The following is a 25,830-nucleotide window of genomic DNA, read 5'->3' as shown; positions in this document are numbered from 1 at the left end:
GGCTGAAAACAGGATTTCCGTGGATCGATAATCAAAGTAACTCCTGAAAACGTCCCCGTCGATCGACTAATTGATGAGTGGGATAATCGTTGCAGCTTTCCTAAAATAATCCTGAACAAGAGACTAAATGAACAGATAATATCAGCCGTCTGGGATAACCAGATCAACACAAGTCAAAGCATCGATCGGGAAGGAGTCAAAGATCATTGACCAGGAGTTGATAAAACATCAAGAGATAATCAAATATTGATATATGATGAAAAGCTTTGGGAACTAGGGAATTTAAATCCTGATATCGACCAGAAGCGATCCACTGGATGCAAGCTGAACTCCTTCTGCTTCTATCTCTTCATGTTTCAGTCTCATCTCATATCAGTAAATAGTAGATTTAACAGAATACACCTGTGGAGTTCCTGTCCTCAGTATCTGTCTGTTCTGTGTTAATTGTCGTGCAATGTGTCAGCGCCAATTAACCAGGTGTGTGTGAGAGTGTGTGTGTGCATCTGATTCTTATCCTGTCAGGAGCGTCTTATCTCTAAAGCACCTCCCAGGCTTAATCATCATTAATGCGTTCAGAAATCATCAGCAGTGTCTCTTCTTTTACAGCAGAACAGGTACAGGAAAAACAAACATGTTTCACTTGGTGGCCATTTCCTCAGCACTATGAATTTGCTCTAATGCCTTTAGATCGCTCATAAATCACAGAGTAATTCAAGAACTGCACGCTGTAATGTCCCTGTGGTCTGGTTTGTGTCGGACAAACTAGAAGAGCTTTAAATATTTGCACATCACGCAGGTTAGGCTGTACAGTAGATCAACATTATGAACAGGCTCAGCAGGACTCTGCGGTGTCATTTAAGTTCTGGGAAGTAGTATAAAAATCTCACCCTCTCTTTGAGGCTTCCTCTCATCTATACTCATGTAAATAAGTATTATTTTACTAAGAACTTTCTTATATAGAGGACAATAGGTGCAACAAACATGAAGATATGAACTCAGATCAGCAGAATCCTGCAAGAGATAAGTCTTCACATAACCCTAAACTATTTTAGGTACTAAAACCTTTATTTTTTCGTTGATTTTCTCGGGTTAGGTGCGGTCGAACACGTGGGTTTTCAATCGGCAACCAAAGATGTGTAGACTTTCTGATCAATGGGAGGCTTGTTTCAACCTTTGGGAGTAAACTAGATCAGGTCAGACACTCATTTTTAATGGCAAATTACTCTTATCGAGCCTTTTGGCCTAAATAAAGAACCAAAGGTGTCCTGTTTCCAGGATGGATTAGAATTTATGAAAGCATTGCTTGTGCTTTTGTATTTTATGTTTTTGCATCTGCTCCAGCTGCTACTGCTGCAAGCGTTTGGATAACTCTCTCAATGTTTCATTTCAATGTGCTACTTTCAAATATACAAAGATTGCATTCAAACTCTGACTGTTTCTCCACTGTCTGCATCCCCCTCCTCACACACACACACACACACACACACACACACACACACACACACACACACACACACACACACACACACACACACACACACACACACACACACACACACACACACACACACCTTGTTAAAGCTCAATACAGACATCACATCTGGCGGTCATCCAGGATGTCTCTCTATCTCTAACATCCGTCTCCTGTGACCCGAAGCATCCTTTTTACACACCAACAGAGAAACAGGGACTGATTTAGACTCCAGTCCCTCTTCACACCTCCTCTCGTCACCTTCACTAACTGGGGCAAACATCGTCTTCTCTTCAGGGTCACAGTAAACTACACAAAGTCACGGATACTGCCTTTGGTGTAAAGGACAAACATATTGGACATTTCTCTGAAGAAAGACATAACCCTACTGCGAACATTAAAGTGAGACAAGAATCAGTTGATATCAAGCTTTGCATCTTGATAGTAAGGACTACTGTCTTTTTTACCTGTAGGTGAAGTCACATGTTTTATTTTGAACATTCATTTTATTTATTACTTTTGTAAGATGGTCTGGTTGATGATCGTATGATACCTTACATTTTTTAGGGATATTGCCTGCTGCTTTTAGGCTTTAACATAGGTGGGATTCCAGCTTATGTCTGTCTTATTTCATTAAATGCCAGCTTAAACTTAAAACCAGACTTATTAGGCTCTCAAAATCATACATTTCCACATTTTCTCAGTTGTAAAGTCTTGCTGAAAGTGACATGACTAAAGATAGACATTGAATCTCTCTGGCCTCAACAATAACCATCACCCAGTAATGTCACTTAAACTAATAGCCGACGTTTCACTATCGTACGAGACTGCTGGCAGCTTCTTTCCCAGCATGCATTGCGACTGTCCTCTCGGGTTTTGCAGTAGTGTGGATGGATTACCGGCGATGTCATCAGACCGAGACGCACCGCAGCAGCAGCAGACATTTTCTAGCAGCGACACAGCAGATACTGCTGGCCTCAGAACACAAAGCAATACAGCATGGCCCCGTTTACAGGAGACGGGGGGAATATCACCCAAAATGTTGTTCATTTTTGTTCTACTCCGACTTAAGGAAGGATGGAGGTAAAGAAACTAGATCTCACTTTTTGGTTTCAGTCAGTCAGCAATGATGATCCAGCTCTGAAGACAGGCTTTAGATTACTTAGCATTCAGCTGACAATAGGTGCAATCAAACATGAAGATATGAACTCAGAACAGCAGAATCCTGCAATAAATAAGTCAAACCATGTACCTGCATTAGCTTCAAATGACCCTAAACTATTTTGAGTACTACAACCTGTATTTTTACGGTTGATTTTAACGGCCTAGGTGCAATGTTGGTTTTCAATCTGCAACCAAAGATGTGCAGAATGTCTGATTGTTCTGATCAATGGGAGGCATGCTTCAACCTTTTGGAGTAAACTCGATCAGGTCAGACTCAAATTCTTAATGGCAAATGACTAACGCACAAATCCTGACACCTATGGAGACTGAAACTGTCTAGTTCCCAACACCAGGAAAGAAACCTAAACATAAAAGATGCTAACAGCACTTCTGGAAACCTCTGCTAGAGTTTTTGTTAAAGAAATATAAATCACAGCAGAGTACTTTTATATATTTTAAAACAAGCCGATACGAGTTATGGTAAATGGACTGTACCTTTATATCTCTTTATCAGGCCTGCTCAGCTCCTCTAAGCACTTTATATACTACGAGTCATTCACCCGTTCACACCTCATTCATGCAGAGCAGTGCACCTAGCTAACATTCTCACACACACACACACACACACACACACACACACACACACACACACACACACACACACACACACACACACACACACACACACAGCATTGCTCATCGGGAACAACTCGGGGTTCAGTATCTTACCCAAGGATGCATCGACATGTTGACTGCACGGGCTGGGATCGAACCAACAACCTTCTGGTTGAAAGGCCCTTCCCTCAGAGCCACAGAGGGGAGTTTTTAGAAGTGGTGGTTGATTTTTAACTTAACCAGATTCCAGCCCCTCTGTTTATATTGTGGGAGCCATATTCCTCTGGTTTCACACAAAGATGTCCCTCATGAGACCTTAGTGTTGGGTCTGATCCAGACATACTTCCTTGGATTTTTATTGGCTCAAATAAACTCAATGAAGTGCTGTTTCTTTCTCTAGCATTAACACCATCTCTACCAGAACATAGCCTCATGATGCTAGGGAATGTTTTGCTTAGGTGTTTAACCTTTGACCTAGTTCAAAATGTTCTCCTTCCTCTGTCTGCGGTCCCATGGCATAGTTCTTTGGCCTTCGGGTTGCTGTAATCTCCCTTAAGGAGGGGCAGCTTGGGCGCTTTGTTGATGCCAGTTTCTGACCGAGCAACAGCTGACCTGAGATAGTTTTTGTTCAGGGACATCTAGAAGCCCTTCTTATCTGGACTTTAGGTTCCCTGGCGTACATTCTTATCCAATGTGCGACAGCTTTAGTTAGATTTAGGGTCCATATTTGTTTAGTCTGGTGACTGAAGAATGTTGATTACACACTCTGAACTGGTTAAAATCTCGTATTGTAGTAGAGATCTTCAGAATTGGTCAGGCAACCGCTCTGTCAACTCGTGGCTGCAGCAAATGTCTTGACAATTCTCCGGCCGTTAACTTCAGAATAAACATTCAGTGTTTGCCATCAAAGTTCCAGCTCTCCCCGTGTCTCTGAGGTTCATCTCCATTGCTCCAGAAGTTTCCATCACACATGATAATGCTTTTTATTATACTTTCTATAGTGCTGAATAAACGTCCAGAAGGCAGAGGAGCAAGGTTTCCAGCTGAGCATGGAGTCTCTTCAGTGTTAAACTCCAACTTCTCTTCTCCAACATCAAACTCCTGTGTTCAGTGTGGATCTGGACAGGGTAAAATAAAACTCACATCTTTCTCACATCAGCCGGCTGCCAGGATATTCTCTGAGCCATCTGTGTGCCGTGACATCTGCTGCCAAATATCTGCCTTTACAACAGGACTTCACGCGCAGAGTGACGGGCTGTAATGCAACCAAACGCTTACAAATGAACACGTATTAAAACGTTTTACACTCAGGTGAATACGGGCGGGGTTGTTATTAGGGAGAACACATCCCTGACTGCACCAATCTGTCTGTGTCTGAATATTGATTCCAAACTCAGATCTGCTTTTCACAAACTTTTAACCCTTTTCTCATCCGTCTTGCAAAAACGATTGGTATATAAACTATGTGAAGAAGAGGAAAAAAGTGTGTATTTTCTTGCCGTTGAAGTGATTGATGCAATCACACTGACTGAAACAGAGATTTCCCAGAAAAGTGCAAGAGTTTTTCGATGCGCAACACGGCATTTCTTTTGAAATACGTTCAAGACATCATTACACAGATTTTTTAAGTGTTCATTTAGATGTGGGGAACCGCAGTAAAAGTAGCTCCAAACAAGTAGACATCTTGACCAGATGGTGGTGATGAAGGAAAGAGCTGGAAGTCCCTCGAGTCATTTGAAGTCATGACAGACAACATGACAAACCGGCTGCTATTAAAGCCGGAAGAGTAAAATCCTAAACTGTGGGAGTGAAGATGTACGTTAGCATGTTTAGCATTAGCTCGTGAGTGTGTGTTTACTTCCTGCTCGGTCACAGTGATGTCACTCTGCATCACAGCGACTCAGCTGAAAATGCTAATGTGTGAGCGAGCGGACGAAAAAAGCTGCAGAGTGTGTCTGCTGTTATGAAACCGACGGCCCTTTTTCCTTCCTCCTCCTCCTCCTCCCTCAGCTCTACTGAGCTGTTGCCATGACAACGCAGCATTTATCCCTCCTCCGGGGTAGGAGGGGAGGGGAGGGGTGTGGGGGGGGGGGCACCTTCAGCAGCTCCATGTCTCATTTCCATGTTGCCAAATATAACAGACAGACGGACTGACAGAGGGAGAGGGACACGACGCTGAGCATGATTTACAAACTGTGTGTGTGTGTGTGTGTGTGTGTGTGAGTGAGTGAGAGAGAGAGAGAGTGAGTGTGTGTTTAAGAGAGAGGGAGTGTGTGTCTCAACATGCAGGTCAGCTGTAGAATGATTACACCATCAATCAACGAGACTGATATCATCTAACTCCTGTCCTCCACACACACACACACACACACACACACACACACACACACACACACACACACACACACACACACACACACACACACACACACACACACACACACACACACACACACACACACACACACACACACACACACACACACACACACGCTCTCTCTAATCAGATCGTGTGTGTTGCAGGGTAACTACGGTGAGCCGGACAGGACATGTGTCACTAAGAGGTTTTCAGTTTTTGTAATACGCTGCGTTTAAATTGGGCTGGGAATCATGTAAGAACTGATGTACTGCCATTAAAAGTGCATTTCAGTAATGGAACGATCATTTCAGAGGTTTGGGCAGAGTAAACATGATTGGCTTCATTTCTTTGGACTCCACAAGCGTCACATTTTTAAGGAACAAGACTAAGAAGCTAGCGGCTCCGAGGCAGAGTGATGCTGTAAGCTAAATGCTAACATTACCATGTTAACATGCTCAAAATGACTACAATATACAGTCTTTATCATGTTGGTTTAGCGCTTTAGCATGAAATGAATTCCAGCAAAGTTTAGAGATGAATTCCAAAGTTAATGCCAATACATCTATCATTTCTCAAAATATTGAAGTGTTGTCCAAGCAGTGAAAGGACTGACATACATGTACAGAACGCCAGGCTAAACAAATACTTAACTAAATGTAAATTTTTCTCAGAAGAGAAACATTTAAATGAAGTGAAATTTAGAGCAAAATATCAACAGTTTAGACGTCTAAGCCCTAAAAAATAAAATGTAAAAGCAAAAAAATGGTAATTACAAACAAAAGCCCAAACCTTAAGTGGCCATGGTATGCAGGGATGTAAAGTTACTAATTGGATTTACTCAAGTACTGTATTGTACTTTGTAGTTCTACTCCACTACAAATATTTCATACCTTTAGTTGCTAGGCAGATTAGGATTAATGATGGTAAATATAATGAACCCTTAAATCAGACTGTAGTTCCCCTGCAGTAAATCCAGCAGCTACCCTGCAGTATACAAAGCCATTCAAACTAGCTGCACCTTTACCAGCTCTGAGAACACTTTAATGATCAATCATTATAAAACATATCAGAGATATTATTCTGAAATGGAACAATCAAACAATGACTACTTTTACTGTCGCTACTTTAAGTACATTTAGAGGAGAGTACTTTCTACTTTCACTGGAGGAACATTTAGAATACTTTTACTGTGACAGAGTATTCCTACACTCTGGTACTTCTACTTTACTCAAGTACAAGATCTGAGTTCTTCTACTTTACTCAAGTACAAGATCTGAGTACTTCTACTTTACTCAAGTACAAGATCTGAGTACTTCTACTTTACTCAAGTACAAGATCTGAGTACTTCTACTTTTACTCAAGTACAAGATCTGAGTACTTCTACTTTTACTCAAGTACAATATCTGAGTTCTTCTACTTTACTCAAGTACAAGATCTGAGTACTTCTACTTTACTCAAGTACAAGATCTGAGTACTTCTACTTTACTCAAGTACAAGATCTGAGTACTTCTACTTTTACTCAAGTACAAGATCTGAGTACTTCTACTTTTACTCAAGTACAATATCTGAGTACTTCTACTTTACTCAAGTACAAGATCTGAGTACTTCTACTTTTACTCAAGTACAAGATCTGAGTACTTCTACTTTTACTCAAGTACAAGATCTGAGTACTTCTACTTTTACTCAAGAACAAGATCTGAGTACTTCTACTTTTACTCAATTACAAGATCTGAGTACTTCTACTTTACTCAAGTACAAGATCTGAGTACTTCTACTTTACTCAAGTACAAGATCTGAGTACTTCTACTTTTAGTCAAGAACAAGATCTGAGTACTTCTACTTTACTCAATTAACATCTGAGTAACTCAAGTACAAGATCTGAGTACTTCTACTTTTACTCAATTATAAGATCTGAGTACTTCTACTTTACTCAAGTACAAGATCTGAGTACTTCTACTTTTAGTCAAGAACAAGATCTGAGTACTTCTACTTTTACTCAATTATAACATCTGAGTAACTCAAGTACAAGATCTGAGTACTTCTACTTTACTCAAGTACAAGATCTGAGTACTTCTACTTTTAGTCAAGTACAAGATCTGAGTACTTCTACTTTACTCAAGAACAAGATCTGAGTACTTCTACTTTACTCAAGAACAACATCTGAGTACTTCTCCGCCTCTGATGGTTTAAATGTAAAGTGTACGTACTTTCCAACAAGGTGAAACAAATTCATCTCACTTCTTAACTTCCGGTGTTAAATGGTGAGTCACGCTGCTGATAATCTACAGCTGGTCTGACGCACACCCCAGAAATGGGAATCATGGATTAAAAAAGATCGATGAGCGATCGATAAACAAGCTGATCTATGGCCCTGATAGGTCCTAACACATCGATCCAGACACATTTAATCTTCCAAACTGGGGTGAGAGAGGGATGGGGGGGGGGAGACGTGGAGGTGGAGATGAGCTTTTATAACAAACTACTGATTACAGACGAGGAGGGAACAAAGCTTTCATAAACTAGTAGTTCTCATTGAAGTCAGTACCAGTAGGCTGGGTGGACACTTTATATTTCATTCTTTTAAAGCTAAGTAACTTTTTACCGGGATTTGAGCCTTTGCGGACCATTGACATGCACTATAAACTAAATAACACACTACAGGAAAGGGAAACCCCAGAAAGCATAATAGGTCCCCCTAAGGGTTAGATGAACATTATATTGAAGTCAAAGCTCCTCAGGATCGCAGTCCTGCATTTACCCGCACTAACATACTCTGACCAATCACAACAGAGCCGGCCAGCTAACCAATCAGAGCAGACTGGGCTCTGGTTTCAGACAGAGGGTGAAAAGAGGAGCTGCAGCACAGGCAAGTAAACATGTCACAGTAGAGGCAAAAAACGAACCTTAAAAAAGCAGCATATTAGGGCCCCTTTAACATGAACAAACCCCTGATTAACACATGGTTTTACCAACGAACATCAATGTGAACGTTGACACACAAGACTTATAGTAACATGCAGAATCTGCTGACCAGGAAATCTGAGGAGAGGAAGCTGCAACACATCTAACAACACACACACGCAGCACATTGTGTGTGCCTCATTAAAAAGAGCCCGTGTGCTCGTCTTTAATCGGCCTCCTGCCTGATCTGAACACTTTAATTGGTACCATTTGTTGCTGGAAACATGTTTAGCTCAGGACTATCAGACACCAGTCAGCGCTGAGGAGGTGCTTTCAGCCGACCTCCGATAAAAACTGAGTCAGGACTTTTAGCTTCCACACACACATGCACACAACATGCTGTGAGTAAAATCATCAGAAAAACTGTGATATTTTATATTTCCCTTGATGTATTCAACACATCGAGGTTGCTGGCTGAGGCTCTACACTTGGCAGGACTGTATCCAGGACACTGAACTAATGGGGTTGAAAAAACACACACACACACACACACCTGGCGCAGCAGTCTTGCTGACCGAGCTCATTTACACTCCTGTTATCGTCATCAGCACACAGAGGACGAGATGTCAGCAGCTGTTTACAGAAACAGGGTCAGAGAGACAGAGACAGAGAGATGCTATCTGGAGTAGAAATTAAAATCGGGTCGACATCATGTCCACTTTTGTGACTCCCAGAAGATAATGGGATATCTAATCTGTAAGAGGGGAAGATACATGTAGAAGGGAACAGAACATATGAAATGAGAGCTACTATATCTATGGTATGGCTGATGGTGATGCTACTTGTTTGTACCATGGAGGTGTACTTTTTTATTTTAAATGTTACTTTAGTATAAGTACAGAAGTATTACCAGCTAATTTAATCAAAAGTAAAAGTAGTATTTTTTCAAAGTATTATTTTGTTACAGAATATATGCTTTTTTTTCTTAATTCAGTCATTTTTTTTGGGGTTAATTTAGTGGTTTGTCAATGTGGAGCTAATAGTTCATACTTTTTTAAATAGTGGGTATATCAGTAGTACTGTATGGCATCATATAAACAGTGTCATGTGTTTTTATTACAGCCCTGGAAAATATAAAGAGACCACTTCAGCATTTTCATTTTCCCTTGTTTTATTATTTATAGGTATGTCTGATTTTTATTTTCATTGTATTCTATAAACTACTGATATTTCTTCTCTGTGTTGAAATTCAACAAACACTGGAGTGGCTGCCATACATGTAGAGATAACAATTCAAGAAAAATGTGGAGTGCTCTCTTAATTTTTTCCAGAGCTGTATGTAAATGTAGCTAACAACCAGGAGTGTTGATACGGATTAAAGTAGAAGTATAAAAAGCAGCAGAACATGCAGACAGTACTCAAGTAAAGTACAAGTATGACAAATTAATTGAGTACAGTATTCAAGTAGATATAGTTACTTTCCACCGCTGGCTGTTATGTAAATAGCCTTCAGAAGGACATGGGAAAATAACTAGAAGAAAGAACAACACAAGAGAGAGGAGATCTGCAGTAAAAGTAAAAGATGCCTCCTCTTTAAATCTATTTTGCACTATTCTTCTTCATCCATGGTGATGGTACAGATCTGATCCTCTGGCTCCTCACACCCACACTGCAGAACCACATCCCTCCCTCGGTTCATTACCATAACTGCTCTCTATCAGTCTTCTCTCTGATCGATAAGATGTCACCGCACTGACGTCTAATGATGGCGATGGCATCCATTGACATGTGAGCGAGGACGGCTGGAGACTGAAGGATCTCTCATCATCGGCACCAGGAGGGGTTCTGGATCTACTCTGTTATTTTCTATATACAGTAACAGTTTTTTACTTGAGTATTTTCAATTTAATGCTACTTTATACTTCTAATTGATTAGATTTCTGAATTCTGCATATCGAGTACTTTCACTTCGATACTTTTAGTACATGTAGCTGATAACACTACCTTAAATATGAGTATCTATGACTCTGAAATGTGTCATTTTGCAAAATTAGCACTTTAGCTATTTGCCACTACTATTTAAAAAGAGCCTGTGTGCTCGTCTTTAATCGGCCTCCTGCCTGATCTGAACACTTTAATTGGTACCATTTGTTGCTGGAAACATGTTTAGCTCAGGACTATCAGACACCAGTCAGCGCTGAGGAGGTGCTTTCAGCCGAGTCATGACTTTTAGCTTCCACACACACATTCACACAACATGCTGTGAGTAAAATAAGAGTAAAATCATCCAAAGAATGAACAAGGTGTCAGAAAAACTGTGTACTCTGTAAAATTAGCTGATAATACTACCTTACTTATGAGTGTTTATTACTCCGAGATGTGCCATTTTGCAAAATTAGCACTATTGCTTTTTGACGCTACTACTTATGTATGTTTTTGATAGTCAAATGTTGAATTCAGGACTTTTTTCGAGTATTTTAAGACTAGAGTTTTTCTACTTTTACTGAAGTGAAGGATCTGAATTGTCCCTGTGAGTGTAAGTGTAATGACAACACCTACCAACAGTGGAAAGTCAGAAAAGAATCTGTTATCTCATATGAATATTGTATTAATTCCAGACATTATGACTGCCTGAATACCATAAACTGAAACTGGTGTCAAAATAAAACATGAACTCCTGCTCTGAGACGCTGCTGTGCACTTCAGCGACAGGACAGTGAGCTCACTTTCTCTTCACTCTTGAATCTTTAATGGAAACATTTAGGATCATACAGGTATTTGCATGTTTTATTTCGTCTACTACACTCCATTTAAATGGTCTACTTCAGGCTGCTGGGTGTAGTGACTCTGTTGTGCCGTGGTGAGTTCATGTGCGGACACCCAGGCAGCTGCTACCCTTTCATAGCAACCACGATTTTAATGAGCTTTAAAACCTGAGTTTTCTTTCCGTTCATTTTGATAAAAAATTTCTGGCTGCCAGCAAACAAGCCAAGGCCGGTCGGGCAAATATTACAAGGGCTTATTAAAGGAACGATTAGTCGAACACTAACACTGTTTTATCGACTAATTGATTACGTGATTAAATAGACAGATCTGTAAAACTAAGCAGCACTTTAAACCTGCTATTCTTCACACGACACATGCTCAGATTACTCAAACATGGAAAAAAGGATCTAATAATAATAATAATAATACATGTTATTTATAAAGCGCTTGTCCTGGAGCTCAAAGCGCTTTACATGCAAGTAAAGAAAATGAACAACAAAAGGAAAAAAGTGCAAAGCTAGGTGGAATAGGGGGGAGGGGGTTAGAGGAGTTTAGGAGTTGAAGGCAAGAGTGAAAAGGTGAGTAAAAACTAAAGAGATGATCGTCATCAGTCGACAAAGACCTAATCAACCAAAAGGGTGCACCACTAATAAACTATATGGACTGCAAACCTGAAGATTTGTTGTGGGGGACGGACCTGTAAAATGCAAAACTTGATCCTAAAGTTTCTCTTAAAATGGACATGCTGCAGGATCTGTAAATAACAAAGTGTAAGGGACATTGTTTGCAAACGCTGGTGTGTGATCTCTGCTAGAAAATGGACACTGTATGTGTTCAATATGCCTTTCATTGCAATCACTTTAAAGGTTATGTTTGTTGGATCATGTCATACAATATTAACTGCTTCCTTGCGTGCGTGTGTGTGTGTGTGTGTGTGTGTGTGTGTGTGTGTGTGTGTGTGTGTGTGTGTGTGTGTGTGTTTTGTGTGTCTTGTTTTTTACTGCTTCAGCCCGAGGTGCTGCAAGGTGCTGCAAAATAAATCAGTGTGAGGGTGTTTTGCATTTTGCTGCATCATGCCCAATACCAAATCACTCAGAAACCAGTGTAGGCAGCTCTCTGCAACATGCTGTCATGCCTCCATGCTATAATCTGCCCCAGTGCAGTGTGGGATTTATTGGATCACACTCAGTCACTTGAGGAGGCAGGCAGCAGGCAGCCGATTGTACTGTGTGATTTCATAAAGAATCAGCCTTATCTTCGCTGCTGTCAGACTGCATCATTGTTCTCTGCCTGTTGCATCATTGGCAAGCTTGAGGTCAGCTTTTTCTCACGATTTCAGCTGCACCTGAACGCCCCATGACTCAGGGATTGGAGTTGTTTTTTTTTCATGCACTTTGATTCCTCAAGATGAACCCAGATCTGAGAGTCTGAGTCACACTGTACCTCTGTGCACAATCTATTTCACTTCTCGCCTGTTCGTATGAGAGCTTATAAGACAAAGCAATAGTAGTATTAAATCCGTCTCCATGAGTCATCACTGCGTTTCCCCAGCCTTCATTTCTGCAGGTCTCTGTCTGAAGCCTCTATTCTTTTGCTCTGTGCGTTCGCGGTGGAGAAGAGAACGATGCTCGTTGTTCCCAACAGCCGTGCGAGCTGAGCAACAGCAACGAGCGAGGTTAAAACCATTTCAACTGTTTGCGAAAAGTGCCGTCCTTCAAACAGGTTTTCCACAGTTGCATAGCAACAGCAATTGCCATGACCGGCGTTTCCCACGGACAGCGTTACCGGTTACAAAGAAAAACTGCCTGGAACGAGCATGGGACAACTGCAGCCCTGCATCCTGTTGCCTGCAGGCTCTCAACACTTTCTGATAAGATGCTCCTGAGATATTGTTACCAGGCACAGAGTAAAACAAAACAAGATCAGAAAGCAGAAAGCTACCTGAGCTACCTGGTGTTACTATGGTGATCAGTACAGCCGACAACTTCTCTTCGACATAAGGCACAGTGTGTTTTCTTTATGGTCTCAGCAAGGACACCCAATCCCTTTGCTTAACAGGAATATATATGACATAAAACCACTCAGTCCGCCAAATATCCGCCTGAGAGAAGCTGTGGTCTTTATGTTCGTCTGTCTCTGGAGGCTCATGCACTCTTGCTTTCCTGCAACACAAACATTCCTGTTACAACCGTTAGCTTTGTAGCCCTATTAGCTGATAAAAGGATGAATATTTATCAACCTTGCACACCCACCAATCACATTGTCTCAGTACAGACAGAAAGCATCAGCTGCCGCCCTCTGAATCCGAGAAGGAAACACTCCAACAAGTCACCTCTCTTATTTGTTGAGTCCAAAGAAGCTTTACAATAGATTACTTCCAGCGATACAGTTTGGTCTTGCTCGCAACTTTGCCAGCAAAACAGATGCATCCAGGTCATATTTGCCATGTGGGCAAACATTTCTTGCCTTGAACCAAACCTGCGTAAGAAAAGCTGCAAAGTTAGTCGAGACCAGAGTCAAAGATTTACACGAGTTTTGGCAAAACAGAGAGTGGTTTGAGTAACTGGATGTTGTGAAAGGATGCCATATTACATCAATAGGAGTTCAGTAATAGTCCAAATCAAGGCATATGTTACCCATTAGAAATGACAAACAACTCTAATGAAGTATTTGAGTGTGGCACTTCTGGGAAAGACAATGCATCTACTACTACCTCTTTTCAATATGGCATCCTGTGTCATTTTTCCATCTTCATCCCAACATTTTTAAGCCAAATTCTCTATAACCTGGGAAATTCTGAAATACATACTCAAATTTTGTATTGGTTTCCAGTAGAAGTTGCCAGCAAAGTAGAGTCTTTCTATTTAAATCCACTGCTGAGTTCAGGTTTGCCTTCCTCTCGCGTTATCTTTGACTTTGGTCGTAGTAAGAATACTTTAAAATCTAACTTACGATTTCTGGTGGTGGAGGGTGTGGGCGTGGTGGTTGTTGGAGGTGTTGGTTCTGTGCATGCGCTCAATCCTCTCCTTCTCTTTCTCCACGAAGTTGGTGTTGGTGCCGGTGCTGGTGGAGGGTAGGCGGGTCAGCCGGCTGTGGGCCCGCGGCTGATCCCGGGATGGCATCGGAGGCGGAGGAGGTGGAGCCGGAGCCGGGGTCGGTATCGATATCGGAGTCGGGATTTGGGTAGGGATCGAGATGGAGGTCGGGGCTGAAGACGGAGCGGGAACTGGGATCGCCGTCGTAGGAGTGCTGTTGGAGCTGTTGGAGCTGTTGTAGGAGTGGTGGGCGGAGGAGTGGTGGTGGTGCTGATGGTACTGGTGGTGGTGGTGGCTCTGGTGGAGGGGGATGGAGGAGGGAGGCTGCGGAGGAGCTTGGTATTGGCTATTATGGAGGTGGTGGTGGTGGAGTTGTTGGTGATTCTTGGCAGACGCGGAAGCCGATGTGGTCGGTGGAGGCGGCGGAGGTGGAGGAGGGAGTGGAGGCTCGGGAGGAGGAGCGGGTGGGGGAGGAACGACGGGCTGCCGGTCCAAACGCAGGTCCTTGTTCTCCTGGCTGAGCCGGTCCAGCTGGACCTCCAGCTCCTCAATTCTGCGCCGCTGAGTTTCCAGAAGCTTCTGCTGGCTCTCGATGATGTTGTTGAGTTCAAGAAGGTACTCCACCGCCCGGTTAGGGCTCTCTGGGCTGCCCTGGCCTGGGCCTTGATTAGCATCCATAGCTAGCTGGTCTGGGAGTTAGCACACAGTGGTCTAAATGCTTATGACCAAGGTTTTCTAAAGCTAATTTCTAAACTAAAGAACCTAAATGCTTTTTGCTGTTACTGTAGATCCAGGTTGTACACTAAATGCTAATGTTCCGTAAACTACAGCTATGCCAGTGTCAAATGCTAACTCAGTGTTATATCACAATGTAAATAAGCTAGCAGGCTAAAGGCTAAAACCAGCAGAACTGAATAAGCCTAAACACAAGAGAACCAAATCACTACCAACTAGACCAGAGCTCAATACTCTACTGTCTAGTCTACAACCTAATGTCTAAATAACTACAAAACTAAACCCTATGGCCCTAAGCCCTACACCCTAAAAACTAAAGTATCTTTCACCCTCCCCCCCACCAGAGGTAAGTGGGGGGGAGAGGAGTTTACTTCTTCGAGTTCTGATCTGACGATCAAGATGGACCTCGTTCTCGCTGGATCCAATCAAAGAGGTTTATCGAGTCTTCGACCATCCCCTGGTTCAGTCAGGTGCTTCTGTCCGGGTTCAGACCCATGACGGATAAAGACAGAACAAAGTTAGAGAAAAAGATTGTCTTCTTCCCCCCCTCCCAAGAAAACTGTCTTTTTGTTTGTCAGTGAGTCAGTTGTATCCACTCTTTGCACTCCATGCAGAAGATCAGAGCAATGGTTTCCAAGAAGCAGGTGTGGAAATCACAGATAGCAGAGACGTTATGTGTCCCTCTGTGTCAAAGATATTGCACATTACCATTGCTGAGAGGATGACGATGGAGGGATATTTCTCTGCATCCAATAAGTTCTGCAGCAGGAATGCAGTTTGGAGGACCGTGCAAACACTCCCAAAAAGCCACCTAACCACCACCTTCTACGTTGTACCTCATATTTAAATCCTGGTGTCAGAAACCTTCAGTTTTTTCTCCAAATCAAAGAGTTATCTGATAAGACTTCAAAGAATTCAGTTCAACAAAAGATTTTGGAACCAGACTTCGAGGAAATCAACACAAACCAAAGCTCCAAAAAATGAAAACATAACGTCCGTTGAAGATCATCTTCTGATAAACATGGAAGAGGAGATGATCGCCTCTTCCTGGTCCATGGGTTCACCTGCAGGACTCAGCCTGTCATCCTGCAGTCGGGATGTCGGAGGAAGCGATGCGAGAAGGTGAAATGTCATGTCAGATGTTTGTCCTCTTCCCGGATACAGTGAGGCTTCTGGGATTCATCGTCCCGATCGATTGCATATCCGGATCCTTCTGTATCCCTCAGTTACATGAAAAAGAACCAAAGAAAGAGAAGATGAGAAGGTTGTAAAACAGGAAATATCAACTTTTACAATGTTCCTTCAAAAAATACCTTTATGTTCCTTTGTTTATCACTTAATCTTGGCCCTCTTTATTTAGGTGCCTTTATGTCCCGTACTTTTGCTTTTAACATAAATGTGTCAACGTTTTCTCCCTTCCTGTCTCTCTTCTGCTCTCCTTCCGTACGGTGTTCTCATTTTATATAGCTGTTACCGTTTCATCTCCATCCCTTTCATACATTTTCTGTCTTTCTCCGTGGTTGCTAGGAGTGTGAGGTCTGTCAGCCCATAAATACCAATGACATGCTCTGTCTAAACCATCAGAGACGAGAAAAATCATCACACCCCATAAGCCTCTCCTCCTACACTCTATCACTATCCCTCCTCTGTCTTAGTCCACCTCCTCTGGTCTCACGCTCTCTCCATGCATTTTCTCACCCAGTCTTAGATTTCCTCTTCCAATTCAACTCTGTCCTGTTGTGTGTGTTTCACTATATCAATGTAATACCTACAATTAAATATATTTTAGGGCTCTTGGTAGCCACATGCTGGCTGCAGCTAGCCATTCCTGGAGCTAATGTCACACAACATTAAACACAAGAAGGGCTGCCTCGTAAAAACGTCCTGTATGAAATCCCAAGGTAAGCGCTGCCAGGGCTATGATAGGATTTTTAACACATGTATTAATCAACCATATGTCTCCATCCAATCACAGCTTAGCAACAGGCACTTAGAGTTCACCAATGATCGGCGTTGATATTCAACATTTTGACGATAATCCCACGTTTTGTTTTTTGATTCGATTGCTGACGAAAAAGGAAAACTGTGGCTCTTATGGAGGCATCTCTGTCTGTAGTCCACCTCAATGTGCCACCCACCGCCCATCTGATTGATTACACATCATAAGTAATAGTCTGCCTAAGAGTATCGTGCCACTGACGGGAAATTACTATGAATGCCTTTTCAGACTTGACAATTCCCAGAGTCAGAAACTGATTACAGTTTAGTGTTTTTGAGTTGGTGAATAAATAAATCAAGAAACATAAATATTGATTAGAAGAAAAAAAATGATAATATAATTTAAAAATAAACTATGTTACAATCTATAAAAATATATCTATATATTATATATATATAGAAAAACACAGTGTGATGTTAAACCATTAAAAAAATATACAATACTAAAAATAATAATTAAAAAATGATAATTAAAAAATGATATAATATAAAGAAAAATCTACAAAATTGCTTTTTGTGAATTGGCAAAAACAACCAGTGTTCCCAGAGGTAACGTTCTGCATGTTCCGCAGCTCTCCGTGTTTTTACAAGATGCTCGCTCTGTTTTGTTAAATGTAAAGACTCCAGCCTGCAGCATAGTTCGAATACAAGTAGATCCGTCAAACTGTGGAAACCGTGGAAGTTATTGTGGATCCTAAATCAATATATCAGAAAACAAGTTATAAAAAATAAGTGATAGCTCCATCGAAATTTGACTCACTTTGGTATTGAATAAAATCTAATAAATAATAAAACATTTCTTGATGCTTTAATCACAGGAATTCTGGGTAATGAAGTCTCTTACCCTGTCAAAAGTAAACATCTAACACCAATTGCCATTTTAAGTCTCTAATGTGCAAAGTTTTTGCTTTAGAAAAAGTTCCAGTTGAATACCTCGCTATCTCTCTCACACACACACACACACACACACACACACACACACACACACACACACACACACACACACACACACACACACACACACACACACACACACACACACACACACACACACACACACACACACACACACACACACACACACACACACACACACACACACACACACACACACACAAAATGGCTCTCCGGTGTCTATTTCAAAGCGGTCAAACAGTTTCAGTTTTTATATCTCTTCCCATTAAGCACATTCAATTATTCATGACTCACTAACTGACCACAATCCCTCTCTCTCTCTTTGTCTCTGTCAGTGTCTCTCTATCTTTCTCTCCGGATGGGCAGACTGTTTGCTTCGTACACTGTAAATCAGACTGAAACAGAGGCCAGTAAGAAAGCTCCCACTTTATAACACTGAATGGCAATTGCATTCGTAAGTGTAATTCCCCTTTTGTGCTGTTGGGGTTTTTCATTTTCCTGTACTGTGTTCTATATGTTTTAGTGCATCTAAGGGTCTGCAAAGGCTAAACCCTGTGTTCCCTCCAGAGGGAGTTTCTCTCCAACACACCCCCCCCCCCTGCCTGAAACGCCTCCATTAGACTCCTTTGTTTACTTGTTGATCATAGTGACATCACCATGTAACACACACACTTCTATTGGCTAGCGCTCCAACACATTGTACTTGATAGGCTAAGGGACGGGACATCTGTAAGCGGTTGACCAGCCACATCAGAGGCTGGCCAGCTAGGCTCTGGTTTCAGACAGAGGGTGAGAAGAGGTCCTTCAGCACAGGCAGTATGAGAAACATAAAGAGCTTTTTGAACATAAAAGCATGGAGACATGTCCCAGTGGAGACATCAAATACAAAAATCAACCTGAGAATGAGCAGAATAGGGTCCTCTTAAAGTCATGTCCAACTCACAACTTTACTTTCTGCTGCATCTCCGCAAAACAGATGTAGAAAACCGTACACTTTCTGTTCATCAACCACAGACACAAAGTTGGTGAGCATAGTGTAGCACGTAGCTGCTATCGAGACACATATTTCCCTCAGGAGCAGGTAGAGACCAAACACGCTAAAAGGTTGTACAACCATGAGGTGGACACAAACACAAAGACTCATAATGAATCACCATGCTGCTTTGAGACTGGAGGCGATGATATGTAAATGATGTGCTTATTTGTTTTCCACTGACAACAAATGGCCAAACAAAATTCCCTTCTTGCTCGTTTTAGTTTAGCTGAGTTTATTAATGAACTTTCCTCTGGAAAAGTTAGTGACATGTCCCTTTAAAATGTGCTCGTTACAGATGAGCCATTGACTTCACGACATAATTGCATTTTCTGGGTTTTAAATTTGAAACAAGCCCTAAAAGAATCTTCACTCTTGTTTCAGTACGCATTTTATATGCACACACATTTTGATCAAAGTGTAGGCGGTTTGAAAACCCCAATTTTCCCGTATTCGGATTGATATTATTCCAGTTAAATTTGACAGTAGCAGGACTATTTTAATTGCCCAATTTTACAGTCACGTTATCTGTCATCGACACACACACACACACACACACACACGCTGAGTAGCTCATACAGCCCACACATGTTTTACACACACAGCAGCTCGCACAGCGTACTTCCACAGCGCGTCGTACAGCACACACACACACACACGCATGTAGAACACATCACATGCAAACAGACTAAAAAGCTAACATAGGCTGCACATGCACATACATAACTGCACATGCACACACATAAAAGACCTCATGGCCTATATAGCCAACAGTTACACATACATGACATACATACGAGCGTGCACACACACACACACACACACACACACACACACACACACACACACACGATGCAGCATCTAGGAAAAAAAAGCAGAAAGGAATGAAAAGCAGGAAGCGGAGTCTCACAGGTTTCAGCGGCTCCTGCAGAGGTGATGGAGGGATGAAGGTGGGGGAGGAGGAAGAGGAGGAGGAGGAGGAGGGAGGATTATTGATCCCTGCTCATCCCTCTATCTCCTCCTCCGCTGTTGCTGTCACCATCATCTCCCTCCGAATGAAAAAACAAAAAACACAACCCCTGACGTTTTCTTCTTCTTGTTGTTCAGATTATGATCAATTCATCGCCTCCTTCTCTCCTCCTGCATGTCTCCTTCTGCTGCAGGCCTCCTTCCTCCTTTTCTTCTTGTTGCCGAGTCAATCTCTTTCTAATTATCATTCCTCTGCGTCTGACAGCCGAGCGATCCGCTGCTGCAGCGCTGATGATCCCCCCTCTCCCTGTGAACGGACGCCGCTTTGGTTTTTATCACTGGTAAAATATTAGTTTTTTCTCCTCTGCTATGCTGCCGTAGAAAGAGGAGGAGGAAGGAGGGAGGGAGAGAGGAGGGAAGAGGGAGGAGGTGTCGAGTCCAGACAGCAGCCTGGATAGATGGATGGAGGAGGTGGAAACAGAAGAAGGAAGAAGGAGAAAAAGGAGGGAGGAAAAGTGTGTGTGTGTGTGTGTGTGTGTGTGTGTGTGTGTGTGTGTGTGTGTGTGTGTGTGTGTGTGTGTGTGTGTGTGTGTGCTGGTAACAGAGAGAAAAAAACGCACACTGTCACGCGGCGACAAACGCAGAAATCACATCACCGCTGGTTTACTGCACAACCAGGAACATCACACACACATCACAGAGGGTGTCAGAGGCTGGGGGACGAATGGCACAAACAGAAAGGACTTCACACACGCTGCAATCCAGAAATATTATGCAAATCCTACAGACAGAAAGGCTACAGAAAGACCAACAGATTATAGACTCGTGACCACAGGCTGCAGGTAAAATACGGTAGTAATATTAAGTGATTAATGATGATATGGATTTGTATTCATTCTTTTTATTACTTTACTAATTATTTGTGCTGTTTCTATTTAAATGTAAATAGATTTTAGGAGTAAGTATTCAGAACAAAGTACAGGTAAGGGCAAACTAAGCCATCAAATAAACATTGAATTTGCTTCCATACCGTATACGACACAGACTAGAAGAAATATTTCACGTCACATCAGGATTTCTACCGGAGCCCTATAGTCATCTCAAAATAACCTTTAAAGGGGTCCTCTCCTGCTTTTTGACTTTCCTGTAGTGTGTTATTTAAGTTTGTATGCATGTAAATGGTCTGCAAAGGTTAAAATCCCAAAGTTTCTCTCCCTCACACTCCCCCCCCCCTGCCTGAAACATTTCAATGGACTCCTTTATTTACTTCTAATAGTGACATCACTTTGTAACACTTGCGCTTCTATTGGCTAGCGCTCCAACACATATTGGCTAAGGGGCGGGACATCGCTAACGGTTGACCAATCACAACAGAGCCGGCCAGCTAACCAATCAGAGCAGACTGGGCTCTGGTTTCAGACAGAGGGTGAAAAGAGGTGCTGCACCACAGGCAGTATGAGAAACATAAAGAGCTTTGTGAACATTAAAGCATGGAGACGTGTCAACTAATCGCTGCAGCTGAAGACCAGGCACACTTTAAAAGAACCGCAGGTTATCATAGAAATTCTTATTTCAAATTTCACGAACAAGTTAATACCACAGAATTTCTATCACTGTTACAATTACCATTTCAATTGTGAGCGTTGAAGACCCTAACTTGGATGTTTCTTTCATTCTCTGGCAAAGTTACACAACTTCCAGCAGCACTGACCTCCTACAACACAACTGAATGTATAATAAGTGCATCTAAACACACTGTTCACACACTGTTCACACACTGTTCACACACTGTTCACACACTGTTCACACACTGTTCACACACTGTTCCTTCAGCGAAAAACTCAGCGACATGAGAGGCTAATACAAAAGAACTGCGCCACTATTTGAAAACCCAAAACAACAATTGATATCCAAAGTCTGCAGCTTCCTGGCAGTATTTTCATATTCTTCTTTTGCTTGAAAGCAGAAAGCAACATGTGGCTCTGCATCAGCTCACACTACATATAAAGACTTAACGAAAGGCTGCACTATCGATGAACATTTGATCTAAATCGCAATATTGTCTAGTGCAATATCCATGTCACAGGAAGCACAATACTTGTTAAAGGCTTAATACGTGTACAAATACCATTTTCTGTAATCATTGGGGAGGTACGGAGATATCCCAGACTCCAAAATATATAATACAGACTTCTTTGGTACAAAAATAATGAGAATTGTCGCAAAAATGACAAATTCCTTCCACATTTGAATCATATTGCAATTAAAAGTAGGGAAAATAATTACAACTGTATTTTCCAAATCACGCAGCTCTACTTTCAACATTTTTTTTCAATGTATGATGTTTTTATACAGGATATTACATATGAAGTATTGTAACTATGACCTGTGCAAGGGTTTCATATTGGATCAGATGTTGAAATCTACACGGAAGTATTTTAGTGGTTGAATTTCACTCAAATGATTTCAAAAATCTAAATGATGACGATAAATTAGAGGAAGCCAATTCACACTCGACTGGTATCGAGTAAGATTAAAGACAACCTCAGAAATATAATACAAAATCACTTGGGGGTCCCAGGTAATACTAGTCCTGTGCAAACAGACCTTAGAGGAGATTAAAAAGTACTACATTTTGTAGAATTACCAGAGTTAAAGAATGTCAGGGGTCATATTAAAGCAAGTATAAACTATGTCCATAGAGGCGGTAACAACAGTTAAATAATGTGAGGGAAATACCCCCTGGAAGACATAAAGGTAGGGTACAGTTCGGGGCTGTTATGATGCAGGGTAACAATAAAACATTTAGTAAAACTGTCAAAGAATATAACAGTCTCACTATCTCAGCCCGTTTGTAAAAAACCACATAATACGACAGAAAAAAGTGAATGTTTTTACCACCCTAGTAAAGTCATACTTTTGGGATATAAACACTCAGTGCTGATAAGAGAATGATCCTATTATTGTGAGGGTAAGAAAAGGTATAGGCCTACACACACACACACACACACACACACACACACACACACACACACACACACACACACACACACACACACACACACACACACACACACACACACACACACACACACACACACACACACACACACACCTCAACAGGCTGAATACAGGCCCACTAATTCAATCACATCCTCCAGTAAATGACACACACAGTTACCGCATGGGGATACTGGAAGCTCACGATCATTGAAGTCCAACATATAGAGGGAATACGAGGCTGCAGCAGGCCTCCATACATCACACCATGCTGTAGCAATACCATAGAAGAAGAACGCAACATGGGTTTTGATCCCAAGGCTGATGAAGCTTTCCATAATTTTTTTTTTTTATGAGGGTGTTATAGGTTTTCTTTGGTCTCTGTGGTTGCATATTCCGACATTATGTGACAGGAAAACCAATTAACCGTCAGCGCTAATTATCGACGCATTTGGTGTTTGATCCGGGTGCAAAACGGGAAGCATTTTTGATAAAAACCCTTGTAATTAAAAGGAAATAAGATCTACTGAGCTGTCTGCGGACATCGATCAAGAGCAGAAAACGCACGACCCCACACACACACACACACACACGGTGCACACACTGCCGTTTAACACCGAGCTGAACGTCACGAAGACAGCGGTGTGTTTTAAAAAAAGGTTTGATAGAAATTCACCTGTAGTGTGAGTCGGTCCTCTGTCCTCTGCTGCAGAATAACAATAATCCCCATCACACACACTCTCACACACTCTCACACACACCAGCCTCTGTCATCAGGAGCTGCTAGGAGCTGTGGCTGCAGACGATCCAAAGATCCTCTATGCCCAACAGGAGCAGTCACTCTGCCCCCTAAAAACAATGATCGTTTTCCATTGAACTAGTGTTCAGTCTAATAAAAACGACCCACCATTAATAATAATACTTAAAACAACAGGAATATTTTAGTCAGATGATAAGATTATTATTTTACCATGCAGTGGTGAAAGAACTCCTCACAAAATTAAAAGTACTAATATTTTGTCTTATAATAAATTAAATGTACTTCAAATATCAAAGGTAAAATGATTCGTTATGCAGAATATTTTCACGGTATTATTATTATGGTTATTATCCATTTTAGTATTGTAAAACACTTATTTTCCATCACTGATTATATGAAAAAAGTTGCTGAAATCAATCAAATATTCTCGTACAAAAATATGGTATCTATGTAATTTATCTGCTGTATGTCCGGTACACGAGTGATCAGTGCTCCTGTAAAAGCCCCTGAAGGGAATAACCTGTACAGGCCATAAAACAATGTTTAACAAAAGATAGTGAGTTGGGAAACAGAAGTGGTGTTGGTAAGGTCAGGTATTATCCTGAGACAGATCTGCATCCACTACAGCCGTTTTATTGCAGCTTTTCATAGCTACCAATCCTCAGTTCTATGGCACAAGTACAATAAGTGTTATCCAAGCTGTCATGATGTTTTAAAACAGAAAGACTGATTTGTTACCTCTGCCTGGTCTGTTTACGGGAAAAGACTTCGATGTCAAACCTAATTGTTCCTTTGTACCACAATACAATTAAACTTTGCAGGAATGTGTTGCACAGAATCTATCTGTTAGAAATCAGGAACTAAACACTGAGAGCAGAGCTGTGAGAGGAGTGTAATCAACAGCAGAGTGAGAGGTCACTGCAATTCTCTCCTCTCTGATGACTCTGTTCATCAGCATCCTGCATGCACTTCTGTTGCTGCACCTGCAGGACGCCTCCCCCTCCTCGTCGTCGTCCTCCTCCTCCTCCTCCTGATGCTGCTCTTTCACAACTTCTTCATCCAACACCTCCTTTCTTTCTTTCTCTTCTTCCCTCCCCCTCTTTGTTTTCTAAAGCTTGCACTCATTCTCCTTATCACCCTATACTGCACATGCTGTTCCTCCTGCCTTCTCTTTTGTCTTTCTTTTCATCCTTCTCTTCTTCTTCCATCTGCTCCTGCTCTTCCTCCGCCTGTCTCCTTTTTCCTCCTCCTATATTCCCTTCAGTCCTTATTTTCCTCTTTCTGCTCCTTTCTATTGTTACTTCTCTCTGCCTTTTTAAATTCTTACCATTTCTTCATGGATTCATGCTACCTTAAACTCATACAAGTAGAGGACATGAGGAAGAGAGAAAGAAAGGAGACAAGAAATAGTTTGAGGAGAGACGACACGAGAAGAGAGAAGTGGAAGACAAATAGAGACATGAAATGGAAGAGAGAAGAGGAATAAAAGGGGAGAAAGAGGGTGAGAAGGAGACTTGCTGCTCTAGTTTCTGCTTTGACGTCAGCAACGGGCTTGACGCATAAAGATGACATCACATTAGGAAACCAGAGTCCCACAGACTCCATTTTGGAGCTGATTATAAAAGAAGAGTTCTGTCACACATCAGATTATCACTGAACTAGTGAAGTGTTGGGGATATATTTAAATATTTAGAGAGGAGACATGTTTCCTGCCAACACAGGACAGTACCTCAAATACACAAAATGTTTCGTAACATGAAATATGACCTATGACCTAAAGAGACCGGAAAATACTGTAAGATTTTTCATGACATAAGGTGCATATGTCATTGCAGGAGCCAGAATAGATGTAAAAATATGATTACTAGTATTTCAAGACCTGAAATAAGGGATTGGTTATAGTTCTGATTCACTGATACTAATTGGCAGCTCAGCCAAACTCATTATAATTGGTCAAATCTTATCTTCTTGTTTGACAATCCTCTTTATACTTTAACTTTATCATTTTACTATCAACCGATGTCTGAAAGAAAAGTGAATTCACATAAATCTTGGACAGAGTTTTCAATACTGGCAATGGAACAGCCACTTCTCAGCAGTTGGGTTGCG

The 25,830-nt window shown here is 41.6% G+C and overlaps 1 protein-coding gene across 1 annotated transcript in view; it reads right to left on the bottom strand.

Annotated features, from left to right (window-relative positions):
* LOC134867345 (IQ motif and SEC7 domain-containing protein 2-like) overlaps positions 1–14,989 on the bottom strand; it is a 112,316-nt gene extending 97,327 nt beyond the window's left edge. The window contains 1 exon segment of the mRNA XM_063887857.1: positions 14,229–14,989. Coding sequence (XP_063743927.1) covers positions 14,229–14,989 — 761 coding nt within the window.
* Positions 14,990–25,830: the final 10,841 nt, after the last annotated feature.

Source organism: Eleginops maclovinus, chromosome 1 (assembly GCF_036324505.1).
Source record: "Eleginops maclovinus isolate JMC-PN-2008 ecotype Puerto Natales chromosome 1, JC_Emac_rtc_rv5, whole genome shotgun sequence".
NCBI classification, from domain to species: domain Eukaryota; kingdom Metazoa; phylum Chordata; class Actinopteri; order Perciformes; family Eleginopidae; genus Eleginops; species Eleginops maclovinus.
This window is presented reverse-complemented; position numbering and strand designations above follow the sequence as displayed.